Source organism: Saccharomyces kudriavzevii, assembly GCF_947243775.1.
Source record: "Saccharomyces kudriavzevii IFO 1802 strain IFO1802 genome assembly, chromosome: 3".
Lineage (NCBI taxonomy): Eukaryota > Fungi > Ascomycota > Saccharomycetes > Saccharomycetales > Saccharomycetaceae > Saccharomyces > Saccharomyces kudriavzevii.
This window is the reverse complement of record NC_079274.1, coordinates 269,295-288,049: the sequence shown is the minus strand read 5'-3', so window position 1 is coordinate 288,049 and position 18,755 is coordinate 269,295. Positions and strand designations below refer to the sequence as shown.

Below are 18,755 nucleotides of genomic sequence, written 5' to 3'. Positions count from 1 at the left end.
AGTCATTAAATAAAGCTGATAACCATTAGCAATGTCATAAAGAACTTACTAAAAAAGAGCCTTGACCCTGAACCAGCATATGTACTAACGATAGGCGTTATGATCCATGTTGATGATGCAGCCGCAACAAGAGAAGTTTCTACGCCGCTTGAGTAAGGCCTCTGAGTGGCAAAAGTCACAGTTTTTGGTTCTGGTGTCGATGTTATGGCTACTCTTGTGCTCGTTATTATTGTGGTTACCGACGGGATCACAGTTTGGCTGGAACTTGTTATGGTGATCAGTTGTCCTTCGCTACCGCTGGACGTGTATGTTATTGGTTTAACTGTAGTGATTGATATGGTCGATTCAGTGGAATGAACTTCCATTGATGTTGTTATTATAGCGCTTGGAGTGATGATAGATGTCATTGTGATGTATTGAGAGCGCGACTCAATCGTACTGGAAGCTCTACATTCTTCCCCACTACATTTTGAAGATGTTGTACTTGTTTCATGAGATTCAGATACCTTACATGAAGGACCTTCGCAATTACTGCTGAATTTGGTTTCCTGGCATTTGGATCCAGCACACGTCACTGTGTCAGTAACAGTAGTTGGAGAAGAGGTGGAAGTAGATATCACTCCGTTACAGATGGATCCAATACAGATGCTAGATTCCTGTTGACATTGGGACTCCGTACAAGTTTGAGTAGCGGTGATGGTAGTTGGCTTTGAAACGGTAACGGCATCCGTAGTTGATAATGTAGAGAAATATGATGGTGATGATGATGATGTTATAGAAATAGAAGACAATGTCGGTGATGTTGATGATGATGATGCAGAAGGCGATGGTAACGGTGGTGTCGTGAAAGTAGAAGAAGATGTTGATGATGTAGAAGTGAAAGGTGGCGAAAAACTGGATAATGACACAGTTGGTGACGTAGATGAGGTGAATTGCGCTAACAATGGAGGAGAGGTGAATGTTTGTGCTCGTGTTGATGATGACGGCGATGATAATGTAGAAGAAGACAGTAAAAATATTGAAGTCGAAGCGGATGAGGATAATGCTATTGATGATGCTGTTCGTGAAACCTGCTTACATTCAGCACCAGAGCATGAACTCTGTTCCTTTTTAGAAGATGAATCTCCCAAATTAGGTTTAGGTACTGAAGTAGTCGTAAGAATAAAAGTAGACGTTGGAATCGAAGCCGAAGCGGTAGTAACCCCAACAATCGACATGGATTGTCCACAATTCCCACTAGAACAAGAAGATTGAGTAGAAGCATCAATAGTCGTTCTGTCTGTCAATGGACACCAGGTCGTATAAACAGTTTTCACGCCATTGATTGTGGTAGTGGCGGTAGATAGTGTATATTGGACGGATGTTGCAGCTAGAGATGCGGATTGTTTTGTCGACGAATCACATTTGCCACCACTACAAGAAGATTGAGTAGAAGCATCAATAGTAGTTCTGTCTGTCAATGGACACCAGGTCGTATAAACAGTTTTCACGCCATTGACTGTGGTAGTGGCGGTAGATAGTGTATATTGGACGGATGTTGCAGCTAGAGATGCGGATTGTTTTGTCGACGAATCACATTTGCCACCACTACAAGAAGATTGAGTAGAAGCATCAATAGTAGTTCTGTCTGTCAATGGACACCAGGTCGTATAAACAGTTTTCACGCCATTGACTGTGGTAGTGGCGGTAGATAGTGTATATTGGACGGATGTTGCAGCTAGAGATGCGGATTGTTTTGTCGACGAATCACATTTGCCACCACTACAAGAAGATTGAGTAGAAGCATCAATAGTAGTTCTGTCTGTCAATGGACACCAGGTCGTATAAACAGTTTTCACGCCATTGACTGTGGTAGTGGCGGTAGATAGTGTATATTGGACGGATGTTGCAGCTAGAGATGCGGATTGTTTTGTCGACGAATCACATTTGCCACCACTACAAGAAGATTGAGTAGAAGCATCAATAGTAGTTCTGTCTGTCAATGGACACCAGGTCGTATAAACAGTTTTCACGCCATTGACTGTGGTAGTGGCGGTAGATAGTGTATATTGGACGGATGTTGCAGCTAGAGATGCGGATTGTTTTGTCGACGAATCACATTTGCCACCACTACAAGAAGATTGAGTAGAAGCATCAATAGTAGTTCTGTCTGTCAATGGACACCAGGTCGTATAAACAGTTTTCACGCCATTGACTGTGGTTGTGGCGGTAGATAGCGAATACTTGACAGATTCTGAAGGAGAAGGAATAGAAGTGCCTGAAGTGGTTATGTGTAATGAAACGGCGCTTTGTAGATTTTCATTTTTCGAGGTGACACCAGAGGAGTGATATATTGAAGGACTTGTCTCAATAGTGCTAAACATCTGAGAAACGGATGTCTCAAGGGTTCCTTCCGAATTCGTGGAAGTTGAAGATAAAATTTGCGTACTGGGGGAAGAAGTAGGCTTTAAAGAAGAAGCCTTTTTAATAGAGATCAATGATGAATTTGACCCTGAAGAAACCGAGACTAAAGAAGGATTATCTCTCATTCGCACTGACGTAATCACTTTCGGTATGCAAATTGAATTGGAACAGACTTCGGTACTTAAAATTACAGTTTTATCAGATGTTAGCGTTGTCTCTACCTTTTCAGTGTGAAGAAGTTGTGAAGTAGTGTATCCACTAGTAGGTGTCATTTTTGAGCTAATCACGTTTGTAATGACTGTAGGGGTGCATTTAGAATGGGAACAGATTTCTGTACTAATAATGATCGTTTTTGGTGAAAATATGGTAGTATTCACGACTTCGGTAGATAAGGTTGGAGTAGCCAAGCCTCGAGAAGTGGTGAAACTTGCAGCATTAAGAGATCTCTGACTGCCAGTAGTAGGTTCAATAGTGACGGAGCTTTGATCACCAGTAGTGTATTCAGTAGCAACGGACGACCTTTGGCTGCCAGTAGTGGATCCAGTAGCGACGGAACTTTGATTGCCAGTAGTGGCTTCAGTAGTGACCGAACTCTGAGCGCCAGTAGTGGATTCAATAGCAACGGACGACCTTTTGCTGCCAGTAGTGGATCCAGTAGCGACAGAGCTTTGATTGCCAGTAGTGGCTTCAGCAGTGGCTTCAGTAGTGACGGAGCTTTGATCACCAGTAGTGTATTCAGTAGCAACGGACGACCTTTGGCTGCCAGTAGTGGATCCAGTAGCTACGGAACTTTGATTGCCATTAGTGGCTTCAGTAGTGACCGAACTCTGAGCGCCAGTAGTGGATTCAGTAGCGACGAAACTTTGATTGCCATTAGTGGCTTCAGTAGTGACCGAACTCTGAGCGCCAGTAGTGGATTCAATAGCAACGGACGACCTTTTGCTGCCAGTAGTGGATCCAGTAGCGACAGAGCTTTGATTGCCAGTAGTGGCTTCAGCAGTGGCTTCAGTAGTGACGGAGCTTTGATCACCAGTAGTGTATTCAGTAGCAACGGACGACCTTTGGCTGCCAGTAGTGGATCCAGTAGCGACGGAACTTTGATTGCCAGTAGTGGCTTCAGTAGTGACCGAACTCTGAGCGCCAGTAGTGGTTTCAGTAGTGACCGACCTCTGAGCGCCAGTAGTGGATCCAGGAGCGACAGAGCTTTGACTGCCAGTAGTGGTTTTAATAGTGACCGAACTTCCAATGTTTCCAAATTCGCCAGATGATAAGTTCATGCTGCTAGCAGTTGATAAAACAGGAACGGCAGAGCTTGTCGCGGTAACGCTCGTAATAACAGTTGGAGTACACTGGGAATGAGAGCACACTTCAGTGGTCAAAATTAACGTTCTATAAGATACCGAAGTGGTGTACGTAATACTTGTTGCCGGGCACCATGTTGTGTATTCAGTGATGACACCATTAGTCACTGCTGTAACAGTGGAAAGCGAAAAAGTCTTCGATGCGATAGTTTTTAATTGTGGATGGCTGGACGACAAACTTAAGTGGACAGTAGGAGTCGCAGTACTATTTTTCATGGAATTGAAAGACAAGGCAGTAGATGAACTTTCACTGGAACTCATAGATTGGCCGGACTCAGTTGAAGTAGACAAACTAGTAGACAAATCCCCGCTGGGAGAGTTGACGGTAACATTTGCAGAATTTGTATTAGAAGATGACAAAATCGGATAGGAAGAAGCAGATTTACCTTCACTGCTGCTCAAAGAAACGCTATCCACTGTCCTATTGAAAAAGTCGGACTTTACTGTTGAGCTAGTATCGGTCATGCGACTTGTGCTTATAGTTTCAACACCACTGGAATCCATTATTTGTGGAAATGTGGTAGTAGAGGATTGCAAGGTAAAAGGTACTGATGTCGCAAATGGTTCTGAAGTTTGTATTGTGCTCGATATGAATGAGCTGCTTTTAAAAGTTTGGGCTTTTGTCTGAGTTAATGGACACCATGTGACATATTCGGTAACAACGCCGTCAATTGTTTTAGTAGCAGTAGAGACATAAGCAGGAGACATTGTAATGGCCATAGACCCTTGGGTATTCGTTGAGTTAACAACAACCCATGTTGTTTGGGAGATGGAGCTTGGCCACTCCTGCTGTGAAGTTTCGTTTTCAGGAAGGCCCGTAAGAGATGTTGAAGCAACATAAGTAGTAGAGTTGAAGCTTAAAACATCCCCAGAACGAGACTCTGTGAGGGCGACTGAACCCTCTGGGTAATTTGAAGCTGTAGATATAGCCATGGAAGTGAAGTCAACTGATGTTTCCATAGATGAATAGTCATTCGTAGGAGATATAGTTGATAGTGACGATGAAGACTGAACTAAACTACTGTACGAATTAATTGAGTCCGATGGCAAGACCGAGTAGTGTCCTGTTCTTGATGATGTGGCAGTACTAAAGCTAGACGCAACAGAATCTGACCCATTGCTAGAAATAATGCTAGATAATTCAAATATTGATGATGAAGATAGTAACGACGTGGCATCAGTGAGAGTGGTGAGAGTGTCCGGCGTGAGACTATTAGTACCGGTTTGAACGGTCGAACTGAGCGTAGAGCCGCTGAAAAAGCCAGACGGGGATTCTGATGAGCTTAGAAATGATGTAGTAGTAATAGCTTCAGAACTTTCCGAGCTATACGGAGAAGTTGAACCTGTAATCATTGACGAAGTAGGAGTGGTAGTAGATACAATGGAGCTTGATTTCCCTGAGCTCAAAGAAGCCCAACTAGGAGATGAAGTAATGGATGAAGACATCAAGGAACTTGAAAAAAATACATCCGTGGGAGATGGAGCAGTGAGTGATGATTCCAAGAAAATCGAGGATTGGGAGATCACATTGGATGGTAAGTTTGAGGAAAAGGCTGTTGTACTCACAAAGGATGACGATATTTCAGATGAGGCAACTGACTCTGATGTTGATGAGCCTGGTACTTCAGAGGAAGTATCGAAGTATAAGGAACTGATATCGGAGGGTATCGATGAAGAGGAAACTGCATAACTGGACGAAGAGCTACTGGGAATCGCAAAGCTCGATGAAGGTCTAGACAAAGCAACAGAATTTATGGAGGACAGCATGCGTGAGTTGAAGGAAGAATACTGGGTTGACGAGGTATCGTAAAATTGTACGGCTGAACTGGACTCTGCATTAGAGATGTGAGTTACAGAACTATTTTGATAGAACACGATCTGAGCGTTCGTTCTTGCTAAGAGGTTCACTATTGAATACATCAAACCCAAAGACACAAATGAGTTCATCAAGGTCATGTTGGGCAGATGATGATGATTTTTTGTAGCGTGCTGTTCATGATATCAAAAACTGCTATATAACGAAAAGACGTGAAGATTTTCCAATACACCAAGTCTAAACTCGACTTATATATGTATTTGGGCTGCCCATATCATTCTTAATCTTGATAGAGACCATGGTCTAAAACTAGACTCTAACACTTCTATAAAGGGGCTAGGCGGGAGCCCATGGAATAGCGGGTATAAGAGGAGGCCACTATATGCTAAACATCACTGGTATAAGTCTGAAACAATGGAGAAACAATGATGGAAACAATGGTGCGTGTTTCAAAGTTGCATGAGACGTAGAGCGACACAATTGTTTCAACGCTGTTTTATGTTCGAGGTTTTCACAACGCCGTACAGACGCACGCTTTTTTGAAAAGTAAATAAACAGGGCAGTAAAATGCTATAACGGAAGCAAGGTAATATAGAAATGTTTCTTAAAAAGGCTCGTGAAAGTATCTATACAATAGTCTCAACATCTCTGAAAGTTTGTTTGTTTTTACGTAAGAATGATATAATAGCATGAGGCCGAGATTCGATTCTAGTTGCCCAAGGACACATAGTTACTTGGGAAAAGACCCTTTGAGCCATCTTTTTCTAGTTCACCTAGCCACCAATCATCGTCAACAAATTCGATATTGACGATCTTGTCATTTTCTACAAAAGTCAATTCGTTATCTTCTGCAGCATCGTAATCGTACTCTGCGGTTGCCCATGGATTTTCTTTTGGTTTTTCTTCAGGGGTTGCTCTTCTTGGAGGTGGAGGAGGAGCTGCGGTATTCCTTGATGGTAACTGGGGAATATCTTCCTCTTCTTCTTCAGGTGTTTCCTCTTGTTCAGATGCTTCTTCATCTCTTGAGCTCCTCGAGGGTAAACTTGGGACGGGCTCCTTTTGTTCAGGTTCTTCTTCTTGTTTTAGTGGCCCTGGGGCAACGTTTCTGGAAGGTAAAGGAGGTTCAGAAGCAGCGCCTTCGTCATCGTCCCAGTCACCATCGTCTTCCTCTTCGTCTGCTACATCGGCTCCAACGTGCATACCGGGCAATGGATTGCCGAACTTTTTGTAGTCAATCTTGACCTGTTGAGATTCTTCATCTCTGGCAGGTTCTTGCGGCTTAGAGAAGGGTTTGGGTGAAATGATGGTTGGCTCGGATTTCTTTGGTGGAGGGACATTTCTCTTTTCCAATTCTTCTTCTTTTTTCTCTGAAGCGGCCATTTCTTCGAATTTTGACTTCAAATCTTTGACATCCGGCTCACCATCAGATTCTTTTTCCGGAACTTTAGGCTCTAATGGCTCAGTCTTTGTTTCCACTTCGCCACCATTTTGTTTAGCCTTGGCCTTCCTTTCAGCCCACAATTGGGCGGGGGACTTTTCGTTTCTGAAACCCTTGATGACTTTATCATTGCTGTTCTTTAATGAAGCTTCTACCATGGAGGGTGGTTTAGTGGTGCCCAAAAAGGAGCTAATTTCAGAGTCTCTCTGCAACTTCGATTCTTTTTTCAAATGAGCAATGTCCGAAGTAGGGTCGATTTTGGAACCAGCAACGGTTGGCTTTTGAACAAGACGTGGGTCTTCCTTAGCCTTTTCTTCAGCAATTACTTTCTGCAAATCGATCTTGCCAATTGGTTTGTAGGAAGACTGGTTTGGTTTCAAAGGAGCCTGATCGAAGTCACGCTCCTTCAATTCAGGCTCATTCCAATCGTCGTCGTCATCGTCGTCGTTGCTACGGGAGGAAACCTTAGCAGCAGGTGCTGGGGAAGGAGTCTCATCAGGTACTTTTCCAGGAGCTGGAGCGGGACTCCTTGAAGGCGTGAAAGATTTTTTAACGGGAGGAGTGGAGGTCTTTCCCTGTTGCTTGGAGGAAGTTTGGATGGAGTAGCGAGCACCGGCGGCGTTGCTAATTTTCATCAACAGTTCTTTTTCGTCAAGATCGTCCTCATCTCTGGCGGTGACCTGGACGTGGTAGCCCTTGAACAGGTTGTTGGCCACCGTGGCAAAATTAGCGGCGAAGGAAGCCCTTGTCTTCAATGGAGCGGAATCGGGACACCAGCCGATGATAATAATCTTCTCAACGTCCGAGCCCGGTGGAGAAACACGTGCCAGCCCGTACTGTACCTTGGTGTCGTCGAACGACTGTAAGAAGTCGTGGAAGGAGGAGCCGGTAGACTCCGGTTCGTATTCCTTCTTCGCATTGGGTGAAATAATCAACCAGGTGGTGTCAGGATCGGAGCCTCTGACGATCTTCAGGTACTCGGCGTCAATCTCTCTCGAGTGGGTGGTGTAATCAATAGGTTCCAAAGCCATTACAATTGATAGCTGTGTGCGGATGTGTATGCGTGCGCTGTGTGCTTACGTATGCATACAGTAAACCTTCAGCATGAAGACTCCTATTATATCCTTTTTTACTCAATTTTCGAGGTATTTCGCATTGTGAAAAACCAATTTTAAACAAGCTATATGAGGCCACGTGACGCAGATCCATACCGAAAATGCATCAAAGCAGAATACAAGAAAGGGATCATCGAGGTTATGCCATACTATAGTAAGGATCAGCGCCCTGGGGAAAGGAAATACCCGCTTCTATCACCGCCCCACGAACCGTATATACGGCTGCCGCCCATTTTCCCTCAAGGATCGTTGCATCCTGGACAAGCAATGCACAGATGGCAATCGAAGATGGACCTGACGGTCAGTGCCAGTGCAGATGAAGAGCAATGGCATTCTGCAGCCATATATCAAATAAAGGTTGCTTCTGTTTTGGTTGCTTTTTGGCCTGGCGGGAAAAGGTGAAAAAAAAATGAAAAATTTTAATTTGCGATGAGCTTCACAGTGATATAGCAAACAGCGCCAGTCAACAAACAGATTTGCTAGCATGGTTACGTTTAATTGCGAAGTGTGTAACGATACCGTTCCCAAGAAAAACACTGAAAAGCATTACTACAGGTGCCCAGATGCGTACTACACGTGCATAGATTGCTCCAAGACCTTCGATGACGGCGTGAGCTACAAGAACCACACGTCTTGCATCAGCGAGGACGAGAAGTACCAGAAAGCGCTGTACAAGGGCAACAAGAAGCAGAAGCAGAAGCAGAAGCAGTCGCCGGCTGCCCCTGCTCCTGCTCCCGTCCCTGCCAAGAAAGTGGAGAAGGTGAAAAAAGCATCCAACGGCATTGAGCTCCAAAAGGGTCAGTCATTGTACAAGATTATGAAAACTATCAAGGACAAAGATGCGAAAAAGACCTTTCTGAAAAATCTGGTGGTGGATTCAGAGGGGCAAATCAAGTATGCAAAGGAATAGTCGGATTTTATGTATAGAGATATAGACATTATGTAGTAATTCACTCGGTTTCTTCTTTTTTCTCTCTTTTCTTACTCAGACACTTTGCAATCTTGTTATAGAATTGGTTCAGCGACGAGAGGGGGAAACTCAACGTTTCAAAGAGGTATTCGGGTAGTTTAGATTGTAGCGAGTATAGTTCCTCGGTGGATCGCTGTTTTAGCACGGGCGCATAGATGACCTCTGTAACTTGGGCCTGGCCCTTGACAAACCCGAGTTTATAGTCCATTATTGAATAGTCGTCGGAGTTTGCCCCGGAGTGGGTGCCCTGCGAGATGTCGAACCACAGCCCGGAGTCGTCCTCGTAGGTCTTGTGTACACGCACGTTGCAGAGGTATTCGTAAAGATCCTTTATGACCTCTGAGTTTTCTGTTTGGTGGGAGACCTGCGTCTTGAGGTCCGTCATTTGCCCGTTCAACGAATCTATCTGTTTCTGCAGCTGCTTAATCTCGCTCGACTTTGCATCCAGTTTCTCTGATAGCATGAAGTTCTCGTTGACCAGATTGGCCACCAGCAAATCTGCGGAATCGATCTGTTGCTTCAATGAGTTTTTGTATACGGTCAATGGGTCCATTTCTAGACGTCGAGTTATCCTTTTTCCCCTTTTTTTGCTAGTCTCTCTGCGAGCCTGTGTGCTTCTTTACTGTTTTGATTTCAGTGCAGCTTTTTTCTACTGATCTTTCAATGTAAACAAATACAGGATGTATAAACAAAAATACAATGGGATAAAGCGACATAGAATGAAAGCGCCAAGAGCCAAGCGTGGCGCACGCAAGACAAGCACGAGCATTAAATTTAGAAGAGTGATACTGTCTCCCGCATAGGGCCATTGACCAAGATCGGGAGTGTCTACCCTTATCGTTGTGATCACGCTATATAGTAAAGAATTCGTCGACTTGTTATAACTACATATACGATTCTAAGCGTTGAATAAAAGATGTTGCTTGCTTATCGTCAGCGATAATTTCTTCGACTGTACACAATTAATTACCATATAGTGAATAACACAAATGCCACTGAAAATCCTGCATATATATATATATATAATATATCATATAAACAAATAAACAAAAAATATATTTATATACTTTGTAGAACCCCTAACTTCCTCATTCTACCCTAGGACCTTTCATTTTTTTTTCGAGCTTTAACCTACTCTTTTTCTCTAATAACCCTTTTTTTATATATCTATCGACGACGCTAGGTTTTCGTACCTCTTCAAAAATTATTGAAAATCTGCGAAAAAAAGTAAAAAGTACTCCCGTCAAACAACAAAACAAAACATATACATATACATATACGTAAACAAATAGTAACAAATCCCTCTCCATTCCCTCTCCCCCAATTGATACACACCGGCGGAACAAGAACAACTGGCTGAACACGTGTCCCTCCATCTATCCTTCTGCAATTGTTTAATTTTCTTTCACGCCAAGTTACATTTCGCACACTACCACCACTCTTTCTTTTTCTTTTGTCTTTTTTGTCTTCGATAAGCAGGGGAAGAAAAGAAAATAGGTTTCGAATCAGACTAATATGACTGCCAGCGTTTCCAATACGCAGAATAAACTGAATGAGCTTCTCGATGCCATCAGACAGGAGTTTGTTCAAGTCTCGCAAGAGGCAAACACGTACCGTCTGCAAAACCAGAAGGACTACGACTTTAAAATGAATCAGCAGTTGGCTGAGATGCAGCAGATAAGAAATACCGTCTACGAGCTGGAACTGACCCACAGGAAAATGAAGGACGCGTACGAAGAGGAGATCAAGCACCTGAAACTTGGGCTGGAACAAAGAGATCATCAAATCGCTTCTTTGACCGTCCAGCAACAGCAGCAACAGCAACAGCAGCAGCAGGTTCAGCAGCATTTACAGCAGCAACAACAGCAGTTGGCTGCTGCGTCCGCATCTGTTCCAATTCAACAACCACCGGCCACCACTTCGGCCACAGCCACTCCAGCAGCAAACACAAGTACCGGTTCCCCCTCATCCTTCCCAATACAAGCTAGTCGCCCAACTTTGATCGGCTCCCAACTGCCCACCACGACTTTGCCCGTAGTGTCCGCAAACACGCAACAGCAGCTTCCCCCACAACAGCAATTGCAACAACAACAACTTCTGCAACAGCAACTCCTACAACAGCAACCACCTCCCCAAGTGTCCGTGGCTCCCTTAAGCAACTCTGCTATCAACGGTTCTCCGACTTCCAAGGAGACTACAACCTTACCCTCTGTCAAAGCACCCGAATCTACGCTGAAGGAACCCGAACTCGAAAGCGCTTCGACGATGAATGACGCCGGAGCTAGCGCTTCCAGTGCCACGGTCGAACCTGAAGTCAAACCGAAGGAAGAAGAAACCAAGCCGGCCAACTTGCAGCAGGACCATTACTTGGTTCCTTACAATCAAAGAGCAAACCATTCTAAACCTATCCCTCCTTTCCTTTTGGATCTGGACTCTCAATCCGTCCCCGATGCCCTCAAAAAGCAAACCAATGACTACTACATTCTATACAACCCGGCACTTCCAAGAGATATCGATGTCGACCTACACAAGTCTTTGGATCACACGTCTGTGGTTTGTTGCGTGAAATTCAGCAACGACGGTGAATATTTGGCCACAGGTTGTAACAAGACCACCCAAGTGTACCGTGTCTCTGATGGTTCCCTGGTGGCTCGGTTATCAGACGATTCTGCCGCCAATAACCACAGAAATTCTGTCACTGAGAATAACACCACCACTTCTACGGACAACAACACAATGACTACCACCACCACCACCACCATTACCACCACGGCAATGACCACGGCAGCGGATTTGGCCAAAGATGTGGAGAACCTAAACACTTCCTCTTCGCCATCATCTGATTTGTACATCCGTTCAGTATGCTTCTCCCCAGATGGGAAATTCTTGGCCACAGGTGCTGAAGACAGGCTTATTAGGATCTGGGACATCGAAAATAGGAAGATTGTTATGATTCTCCAAGGCCACGAACAAGACATTTATTCGTTAGACTACTTCCCCTCAGGTGACAAACTGGTTTCCGGTTCTGGTGACCGTACCGTTCGTATTTGGGACTTACGCACGGGTCAATGTTCGTTGACTCTATCCATTGAGGATGGTGTCACCACCGTAGCTGTATCGCCAGGTGATGGTAAGTATATTGCCGCTGGTTCCCTGGATCGTGCCGTGAGGGTCTGGGATTCTGAAACCGGGTTCCTAGTGGAAAGACTAGACTCAGAAAACGAATCCGGTACGGGCCACAAGGACTCTGTTTATAGCGTCGTCTTCACCAGAGATGGCCAAAGCGTTGTATCCGGTTCATTGGATAGATCCGTTAAACTTTGGAATTTACAAAACGCCAACAACAAAAGCGATTCCAAGACACCAAATTCGGGCACTTGTGAAGTAACCTATATCGGTCACAAGGACTTTGTGTTGTCTGTGGCCACCACGCAGAACGATGAATACATCTTGTCGGGTTCCAAAGATCGCGGTGTCCTATTTTGGGATAAGACATCCGGCAATCCGTTATTGATGTTGCAAGGCCACAGGAATTCAGTTATATCTGTGGCCGTGGCAAATGGGTCTCCGTTGGGTCCCGAATACAACGTTTTTGCCACCGGTAGCGGTGATTGTAAAGCAAGAATTTGGAAGTATAGAAAAATAGCGCCAAATTAAGAACAGAACACAAAAAAAGGAACACTTTACACACTTTACAATTGTAACTAACTAAACTATTCTTCAATTCATTGTCATTATATCTTTCTCCCTATTCTTTTTTTTATCTACTTTTTTGTTATGTTATGATTCAGGTACGCTTTTGAAAAGAAACAGTCACTTTCTCACCATTCATCCCTCCCTTCCTTCTTCTGTGTCTTTAAAAACTATAATTCATCAAATTTCACTTGATACTAATTTGTTTGTATATTGTATAAGCTTACTTTCTCTTTTATATATATTTACTATATCTTTTTTCTTTCCTATATTTAAAACTGAAGAAAACTACATGTGTTTATGAATATAATAGTTTATAGGTCCTTGATTCCCTTTCCCAACGCATCAGGATTGGCTCCGATGATCCTATCGATGAGTTGGCCGTCTTTGCCAAGAACAAAAGTGGGCATAGCCGTCACTTCACACTCTTTTGCAATATCTGGAGACTCATCCACGTCGCATTTGACAAATCTTACTTCTGGGTAGGCTTGAATCAACTTCGTTAAATGTGGTTGCATCATCTTACAAGGACCGCACCAAGTGGCATAAAAATCAATCACCAGTTTGTCATTTTGCTTGATGAGATTCTTAAATTCTGTTAGATTGGTCAATTTAGTAATGCTGGTGTACGAGGATTGGAACCTGGCATACTGTAACGGTCTTACCGCCACTCTCATGGTAGGCCTATATAACAACATGTCAGCTTTGGTCCCTTTGTTTGGTAGATGAGTTTGTTCTTGGTTAGGGGGCTACAACATTTTATATCACATCGGGGCGATTTTTCCCTTTATTGATGAACAGTGCTTTATGAAATATTGGTGAGCTGCGTCGTCAATACTTGGAGGTAAAACATGCAGAGATACGCGAACGTACACTTCCGCAGTTTAAGCACGATATTTTGAATTATTATCATTATTGCTATATCAGTAGCGTTGTTTTGTTCTTATATTTATGTAGTACATATATATTTGAACAGTGTCCATAGTCGTCAATCGGTCATAATAAGCCGTCTTCATACATTGCTAATAACTTATCGTTTTCCGCTATATAAGCATTCATACTTATGGCAAACTTGTCCCAGTCTACCTGAGGGATATCGTCATGATTGACCCATTTTTGTTTCTGAAATCCGTTCTCCACAGTGAATATCTCTCGCAGTAAATCTCGACTTTCCATCAATACGTCCACAAACTCTTGGTAATTCTTGGTGTTCTGGATTTTGTGAGAGAGAGAGCACAAGTTTTTAATAAAAGATTCTCTCTCCACGATGAGGGCCTCTAACTGTGTCCTCCGTTGTTCCAGTACTGCGTAATCGACATCTTGATGCAAATCCGTTCCTTGAAACTTGGCTACCGAATCGTACGTGCCCTTCGGAGTAATCATTCCGGGGTAAATAAGACTAATATAGGCTGGTTCCAGACTTCTTGATGAGGACTTCTACATGTTATTTTTCCTCATTGCCATGTTCAGTATTGCCCCCATTTTATAGTCAGTAACAAAATATCCTTTTGTACGGTCCCGCTATAACAAGAATAATAATAGTAATAGTATTAGTAGTATGCCTGAATATTACGAAATTTATATTTTTTTATTAATTTTATATGCATGTCAAGTTCAATGTGGATTTTTTCTTTCGAATCGAGCATCAAACAGACTCAAGTTTACACATGAATCGTTGAACGCCGCTGTATCGGTGCTGCCAGCAGGCATATCATCTGTATACTTGGTGTTATAGTTTGAAATGAAATGGTACGGCTCCATAGAAAATGCGCAAATATATCTCTGGTCTCTCTTGTCGTAGATTAGCCATTTTTGTTCGCTTTCGTGGGTCATTTCGACTATTCCAATGCCCAATTCTAAACTTAGCGATTCTTCTTGATCTGTATCTTCTTCATCTTCCTCCCCACGATCGCCATTATGTGGTTTGGGGTCCTTGACGAAAGAGGACACTTGGAATGGTGGCAAGTTGAGCAATCTTTTTGGCAGCTCAATCTTGCCATTCATGTTGAATGCTGGGGTATCGATTGCGGACGAATAGATGGTAAAGGACTTCAGCGAGGATAAAATTTCATAAAGAAACAGTTTCAAGCGCAAATTAAATGATATCTTGTCGAATAGTTTGCACATGCTATCAATGAATGGGATTGTGGACTTACCGGTGCTTAAGTCGACGACGATGAATCGGAAAATAGTGTCTTGATGGAAAGTAAAAATCTTCAAGATGGCATCTATTTCGATTTCTCTCTTGGATAAATTTGTTTCATTCAATTCGCTTAACTGCTTCGTAATCTTAATTAGTAGGTTATAGTTTTCCATAGAAATGTTAACCATACCGGAGGTTTCTCTTTGAAACCTCTTGGATAATGACGTCAAGATTTCAATGATCACCACGATATAGTTATCATCCATCGCTTGGTCATTGGTTTGTAAGCAAGAAGTGCAAAAATCCTTTTCCACAATTTGCGTTATCACTTCAATAATCTGCATATCTTTCAGTTGATCAAAAATTTGTGAGCATAAATCATTAGAATTAGTTATTTCGATAACCTGAAAAATGAAATTCTTCAAATCTTCCACCATTATCTCTGATTGGTTATCGCCAAAACTTTCATTCCCCGTGATTCTTTCAATGCAGAAACAGGTGAAGGCCTGGAAAATCCAAAGATTAGTAAAATCCATCATGCTGTAATATTCTACCGGATCTATTTCGTCGACAGTATGATCATCATCGTCGTCATTGCCATCATCATCAACACCGGCACCGCTGTCGTCCGGTTGTCCACTTCCCAATGGTATATCGTTGAGATCAGTCACTGACGGACACGTGGAATAGTACAAAATATCCTCCAAAATATGAGAAGAATTCTCTGCACAATCATTTAATAACAGCATAATAATCTTTGTGGATGTCGTAAGTAATTTAGGAGACGATCCATAGGTTATCAAAATTTTTAATAAAATTTCATAATAGTTGATTTTACAATTAATGCCACGCTTTTGTTTATCTAATTCAAAACATGTTTGTAAAATTTTTTCAAAATTTGACTTTATGAATTGTTCTTTGTGGTATTTTAAGAACAACCCATAGCAACTATCACTGTTTTTCAAGTTCATCGGTAATAATCTAATAGTAAATTCGAGCCCCAAAACATTTTGAGTCACTTCAAAAGTTAGGAGTTTTAACGAGATTAGTTGGATTAGATTTTCATTGGTAAAATCTTTTCTTTTTAGAAAAATTGACATAAACTTATTGTACTCCTTGAAATTAGTTGCAATCAAAAGCATGACATTGTTTCGTGCCCTCTGGAATTGTTTTTTTGCATCGTCATCATTAAACTCGGAGTTGTGAAGTAAAAACCTAATATTTATTTGGAACACCTCAGGAAAATTCCAAGACTGTCCAACGGTATGGATTGAGTTATTTATCATGGAGTACACTTTTAGGACTTCTGATTTGTCATTTTTCAACTTTTCAATCTTCAATTTCTCATCATTGTAAACAGACTGCAATTCAATTCTCAAGTCATTATCCACCTTTAAGACGAAGGGGAAGTTTTTCATGAAGAATTTCCAAAACGGCATGAACGATGTCACATTATAAGCAGATACATCCTTCTCTCTCAAGACTTTTTTGTAGATGAATATGAAAGTCTTTGTGAAAAGTATGTGATCATTGATAAACTGTGAAAACAATTTTTGATAACATAGTAAGATGTCCATTAATGCCTCCAGGGATTCAATGTCACTCAATAGTTGATGATAAACAATAAATTCGATCCATTTGAAAAAATGGTGAAACACCTCCAGGTCGATGCAAAAAATCTTGAATATTCTTAGCAAAATGGTTCGATTAACGCTGGATAAGATCCCAGAACATAAGTGGGATAAGTACCATTCAGCAACCATAATCTTGATACTTAGCGGGGTTTTGGTTAGTTGCAAGTCGGTAGTATCGTCTGAAAGTATTCGTGCTTTGATTTCCCCCGTGATATCCACAAGTTGGTCAAAACTAAAAATATCATAAAATTTTACGTCATACTCCATAACGTTTCTCAACACCATATTGTATTGACTTTTCATTAATGGCGAAATTTTCAGGTTAATCAATAACTGAACATGCACAAACTTATCATTTGAATCTTGCAGATAGAGCAAGCCGGAACTAATCAACTTTCTAATGTACGTAGGAACCTTTATAATACCATAAGTAATCAATATATTCAGTAAGCGATAAAGGGAGGGCATCATATAAGATACAACCCTCTTCTGGGTAGAAAAATTCTTTGCTAGTTGGAAAACTAACGACCAAATGGCGTCTTCAATTTGAAATTCGTGCAAATCTTCATCTGTAGAATTTATTCGCAATAATAGTAGTTTCGCAACTAGTTGATTGGATTCATAATGGTCAAACTGTCTTGATGGATGTATGGACCAGATGATTAATTGGATTATTTTGTTCATTGTCAAGGGATTCTGGTCAATGTAAGTGGGCCAATCGAATTCTGTGGGGTTATCGTCCAAAAGCTTGGTAAACTGGGTGTCTACGCAATTCAATCGAATGCATGATAACTTTGGAAACTGTTTACAGATGGCAATAGTTAGTTGAAAGTCATTGGCATTGTCGATAGACATCGTGATATTTCGTATGGAAGAGTTATTTTTCAACGATTCGTTTCTATAACTAATTAGTTCTAATTTTTTCTTCATCTCAGTATTTGAAGTGGTACCAGCATTTGACACTATCTCAAAAAGTAATGGTTTATAGATTTCCCAATTAGATGAAGGGAAAATAAATACCTCTAGAGATTGTTCCTGGAAAATTTTGAAAATCAAACTGGTCAAGATCTTCAGGATATTCATCTTGATCTTGTTGTTTTTCTTAATATCGTTAATGATGTAGTTTTCGTCATTAATCATGGATTTACTGCTGGAGACAATGTAATATTTATGCAGTAACATATCAGTGATCTTTGTCACTAAAAAGAATGGCTCTTTTTGGTTTGTTGTTGCCGAAGCAGCAGCAGAGACATTTGCTTCAATTTGACAGATATCATTCCAGAAAATCATTAGAATGTGCAAAGACAAGGGCAAGAATTCGAAGTTTTCCATCTTGTTGATAAATTCCACAAGCCAATGATGAAAAATTTCCTTATTGATCAATTTCAATGTGTAGCAATTCCCCAGAAGCTTTAAAAAATAAGATATCTGTCTTTTCCACACACGCAGTTGTTGAGAATCGTTATAATGGTTTGTCATGTCAAAAATGAGTTTTTCCAGAATATAAACAAATGTATCCGTCCAGTCCTTTAGCAAATTCATGGAGATGGCATCGTCCACTCCAGTAGTATTTGATCTCTTCTTTTTATGGTTTGATTTCCATTCGATGAAATAGCAGCATTTAATCAGCCAAACAGCTCTTTTCAAAGGTATGAATTTCAGATAGCACTGTTCGATGACTTGTCTTCTTTTCAAACCATGAGGAATGAATTTGCCAATTTTGATCAATGAAGTGTGAGACGAACTCAGCTCCTGCAACCACGTTTCCTTTCGCTGATCAGTAAGCGTGATTCTGTTGGGCAATTGAAAGCCAGGCCCATGTAATGTCGTAGTGGAATGCGAGGGAATTTTATTAATGTGGTCTTCTCTAATCTTGATAATTTTGTCGAATTGCTGGGAAAGCAGATTAGACTGAGTGGCCAGTGACTCGTGGACGGACGATCTCGCCGATATGGATTCGAAATTGACCATTGGTGTGTGGTAGAACCCTTTGGCCACAAAGTTCACCAGGATTTGATCTTCCGCCGCAGTGTGTTCCCAAGGCTTGAAATCGGGATATGTTTGCTCCTCCTGATTCGAATTTATCGCATACGGATACAAATCATCTGGAGGGGTCAGCAAATACCGACTAGAGGCGTTATTCATCGCGTTATTGGCTTGGCTCTATGGACTTTTTCAAAAT

At 41.8% G+C, this 18,755-nt stretch overlaps 8 protein-coding genes across 8 annotated transcripts; 2 read left to right on the top strand and 6 right to left on the bottom strand.

Annotated features, from left to right (window-relative positions):
• Nucleotides 1–5: 5 nt before the first annotated feature.
• Nucleotides 6–5,720, bottom strand: FIG2 (Fig2p; the record flags this gene model as incomplete). Its single annotated transcript, XM_056232116.1, has 1 exon — nucleotides 6–5,720. One exon carries the CDS (start codon nucleotides 5,718–5,720, stop codon nucleotides 6–8), a length of 5,715 nt encoding a protein of 1,904 aa, XP_056086427.1.
• A 568-nt stretch (nucleotides 5,721–6,288) lies between these two features.
• On the bottom strand, nucleotides 6,289–8,049 carry ABP1 (Abp1p; the record flags this gene model as incomplete). The annotated part of the gene is made up of 1 exon (XM_056232115.1): nucleotides 6,289–8,049. One exon carries the CDS (start codon nucleotides 8,047–8,049, stop codon nucleotides 6,289–6,291), a length of 1,761 nt encoding a protein of 586 aa, XP_056086426.1.
• Nucleotides 8,050–8,617: 568 nt separating this feature from the next.
• Nucleotides 8,618–9,043, top strand: SKDI03G1440 (uncharacterized protein; the record flags this gene model as incomplete). Its single annotated transcript, XM_056232114.1, has 1 exon — nucleotides 8,618–9,043. The coding sequence occupies one exon, from the start codon at nucleotides 8,618–8,620 to the stop codon at nucleotides 9,041–9,043; it is 426 nt and encodes a 141-aa protein (XP_056086425.1).
• Nucleotides 9,044–9,083: 40 nt separating this feature from the next.
• CSM1 (Csm1p) lies at nucleotides 9,084–9,656 on the bottom strand (the record flags this gene model as incomplete). The annotated part of the gene is made up of 1 exon (XM_056232113.1): nucleotides 9,084–9,656. The coding sequence occupies one exon, from the start codon at nucleotides 9,654–9,656 to the stop codon at nucleotides 9,084–9,086; it is 573 nt and encodes a 190-aa protein (XP_056086424.1).
• Nucleotides 9,657–10,618: 962 nt separating this feature from the next.
• On the top strand, nucleotides 10,619–12,760 carry TUP1 (chromatin-silencing transcriptional regulator TUP1; the record flags this gene model as incomplete). Its single annotated transcript, XM_056232112.1, has 1 exon — nucleotides 10,619–12,760. The coding sequence occupies one exon, from the start codon at nucleotides 10,619–10,621 to the stop codon at nucleotides 12,758–12,760; it is 2,142 nt and encodes a 713-aa protein (XP_056086423.1).
• Nucleotides 12,761–13,110: 350 nt separating this feature from the next.
• TRX3 (Trx3p) lies at nucleotides 13,111–13,494 on the bottom strand (the record flags this gene model as incomplete). Its single annotated transcript, XM_056232111.1, has 1 exon — nucleotides 13,111–13,494. The coding sequence occupies one exon, from the start codon at nucleotides 13,492–13,494 to the stop codon at nucleotides 13,111–13,113; it is 384 nt and encodes a 127-aa protein (XP_056086422.1).
• Nucleotides 13,495–13,792: 298 nt separating this feature from the next.
• Nucleotides 13,793–14,179, bottom strand: AHC2 (Ahc2p; the record flags this gene model as incomplete). The annotated part of the gene is made up of 1 exon (XM_056232110.1): nucleotides 13,793–14,179. The coding sequence occupies one exon, from the start codon at nucleotides 14,177–14,179 to the stop codon at nucleotides 13,793–13,795; it is 387 nt and encodes a 128-aa protein (XP_056086421.1).
• A 231-nt stretch (nucleotides 14,180–14,410) lies between these two features.
• On the bottom strand, nucleotides 14,411–18,718 carry SRB8 (Srb8p; the record flags this gene model as incomplete). Its single annotated transcript, XM_056232109.1, has 1 exon — nucleotides 14,411–18,718. One exon carries the CDS (start codon nucleotides 18,716–18,718, stop codon nucleotides 14,411–14,413), a length of 4,308 nt encoding a protein of 1,435 aa, XP_056086420.1.
• Between the last annotated feature and the right edge of the window lie 37 nt (nucleotides 18,719–18,755).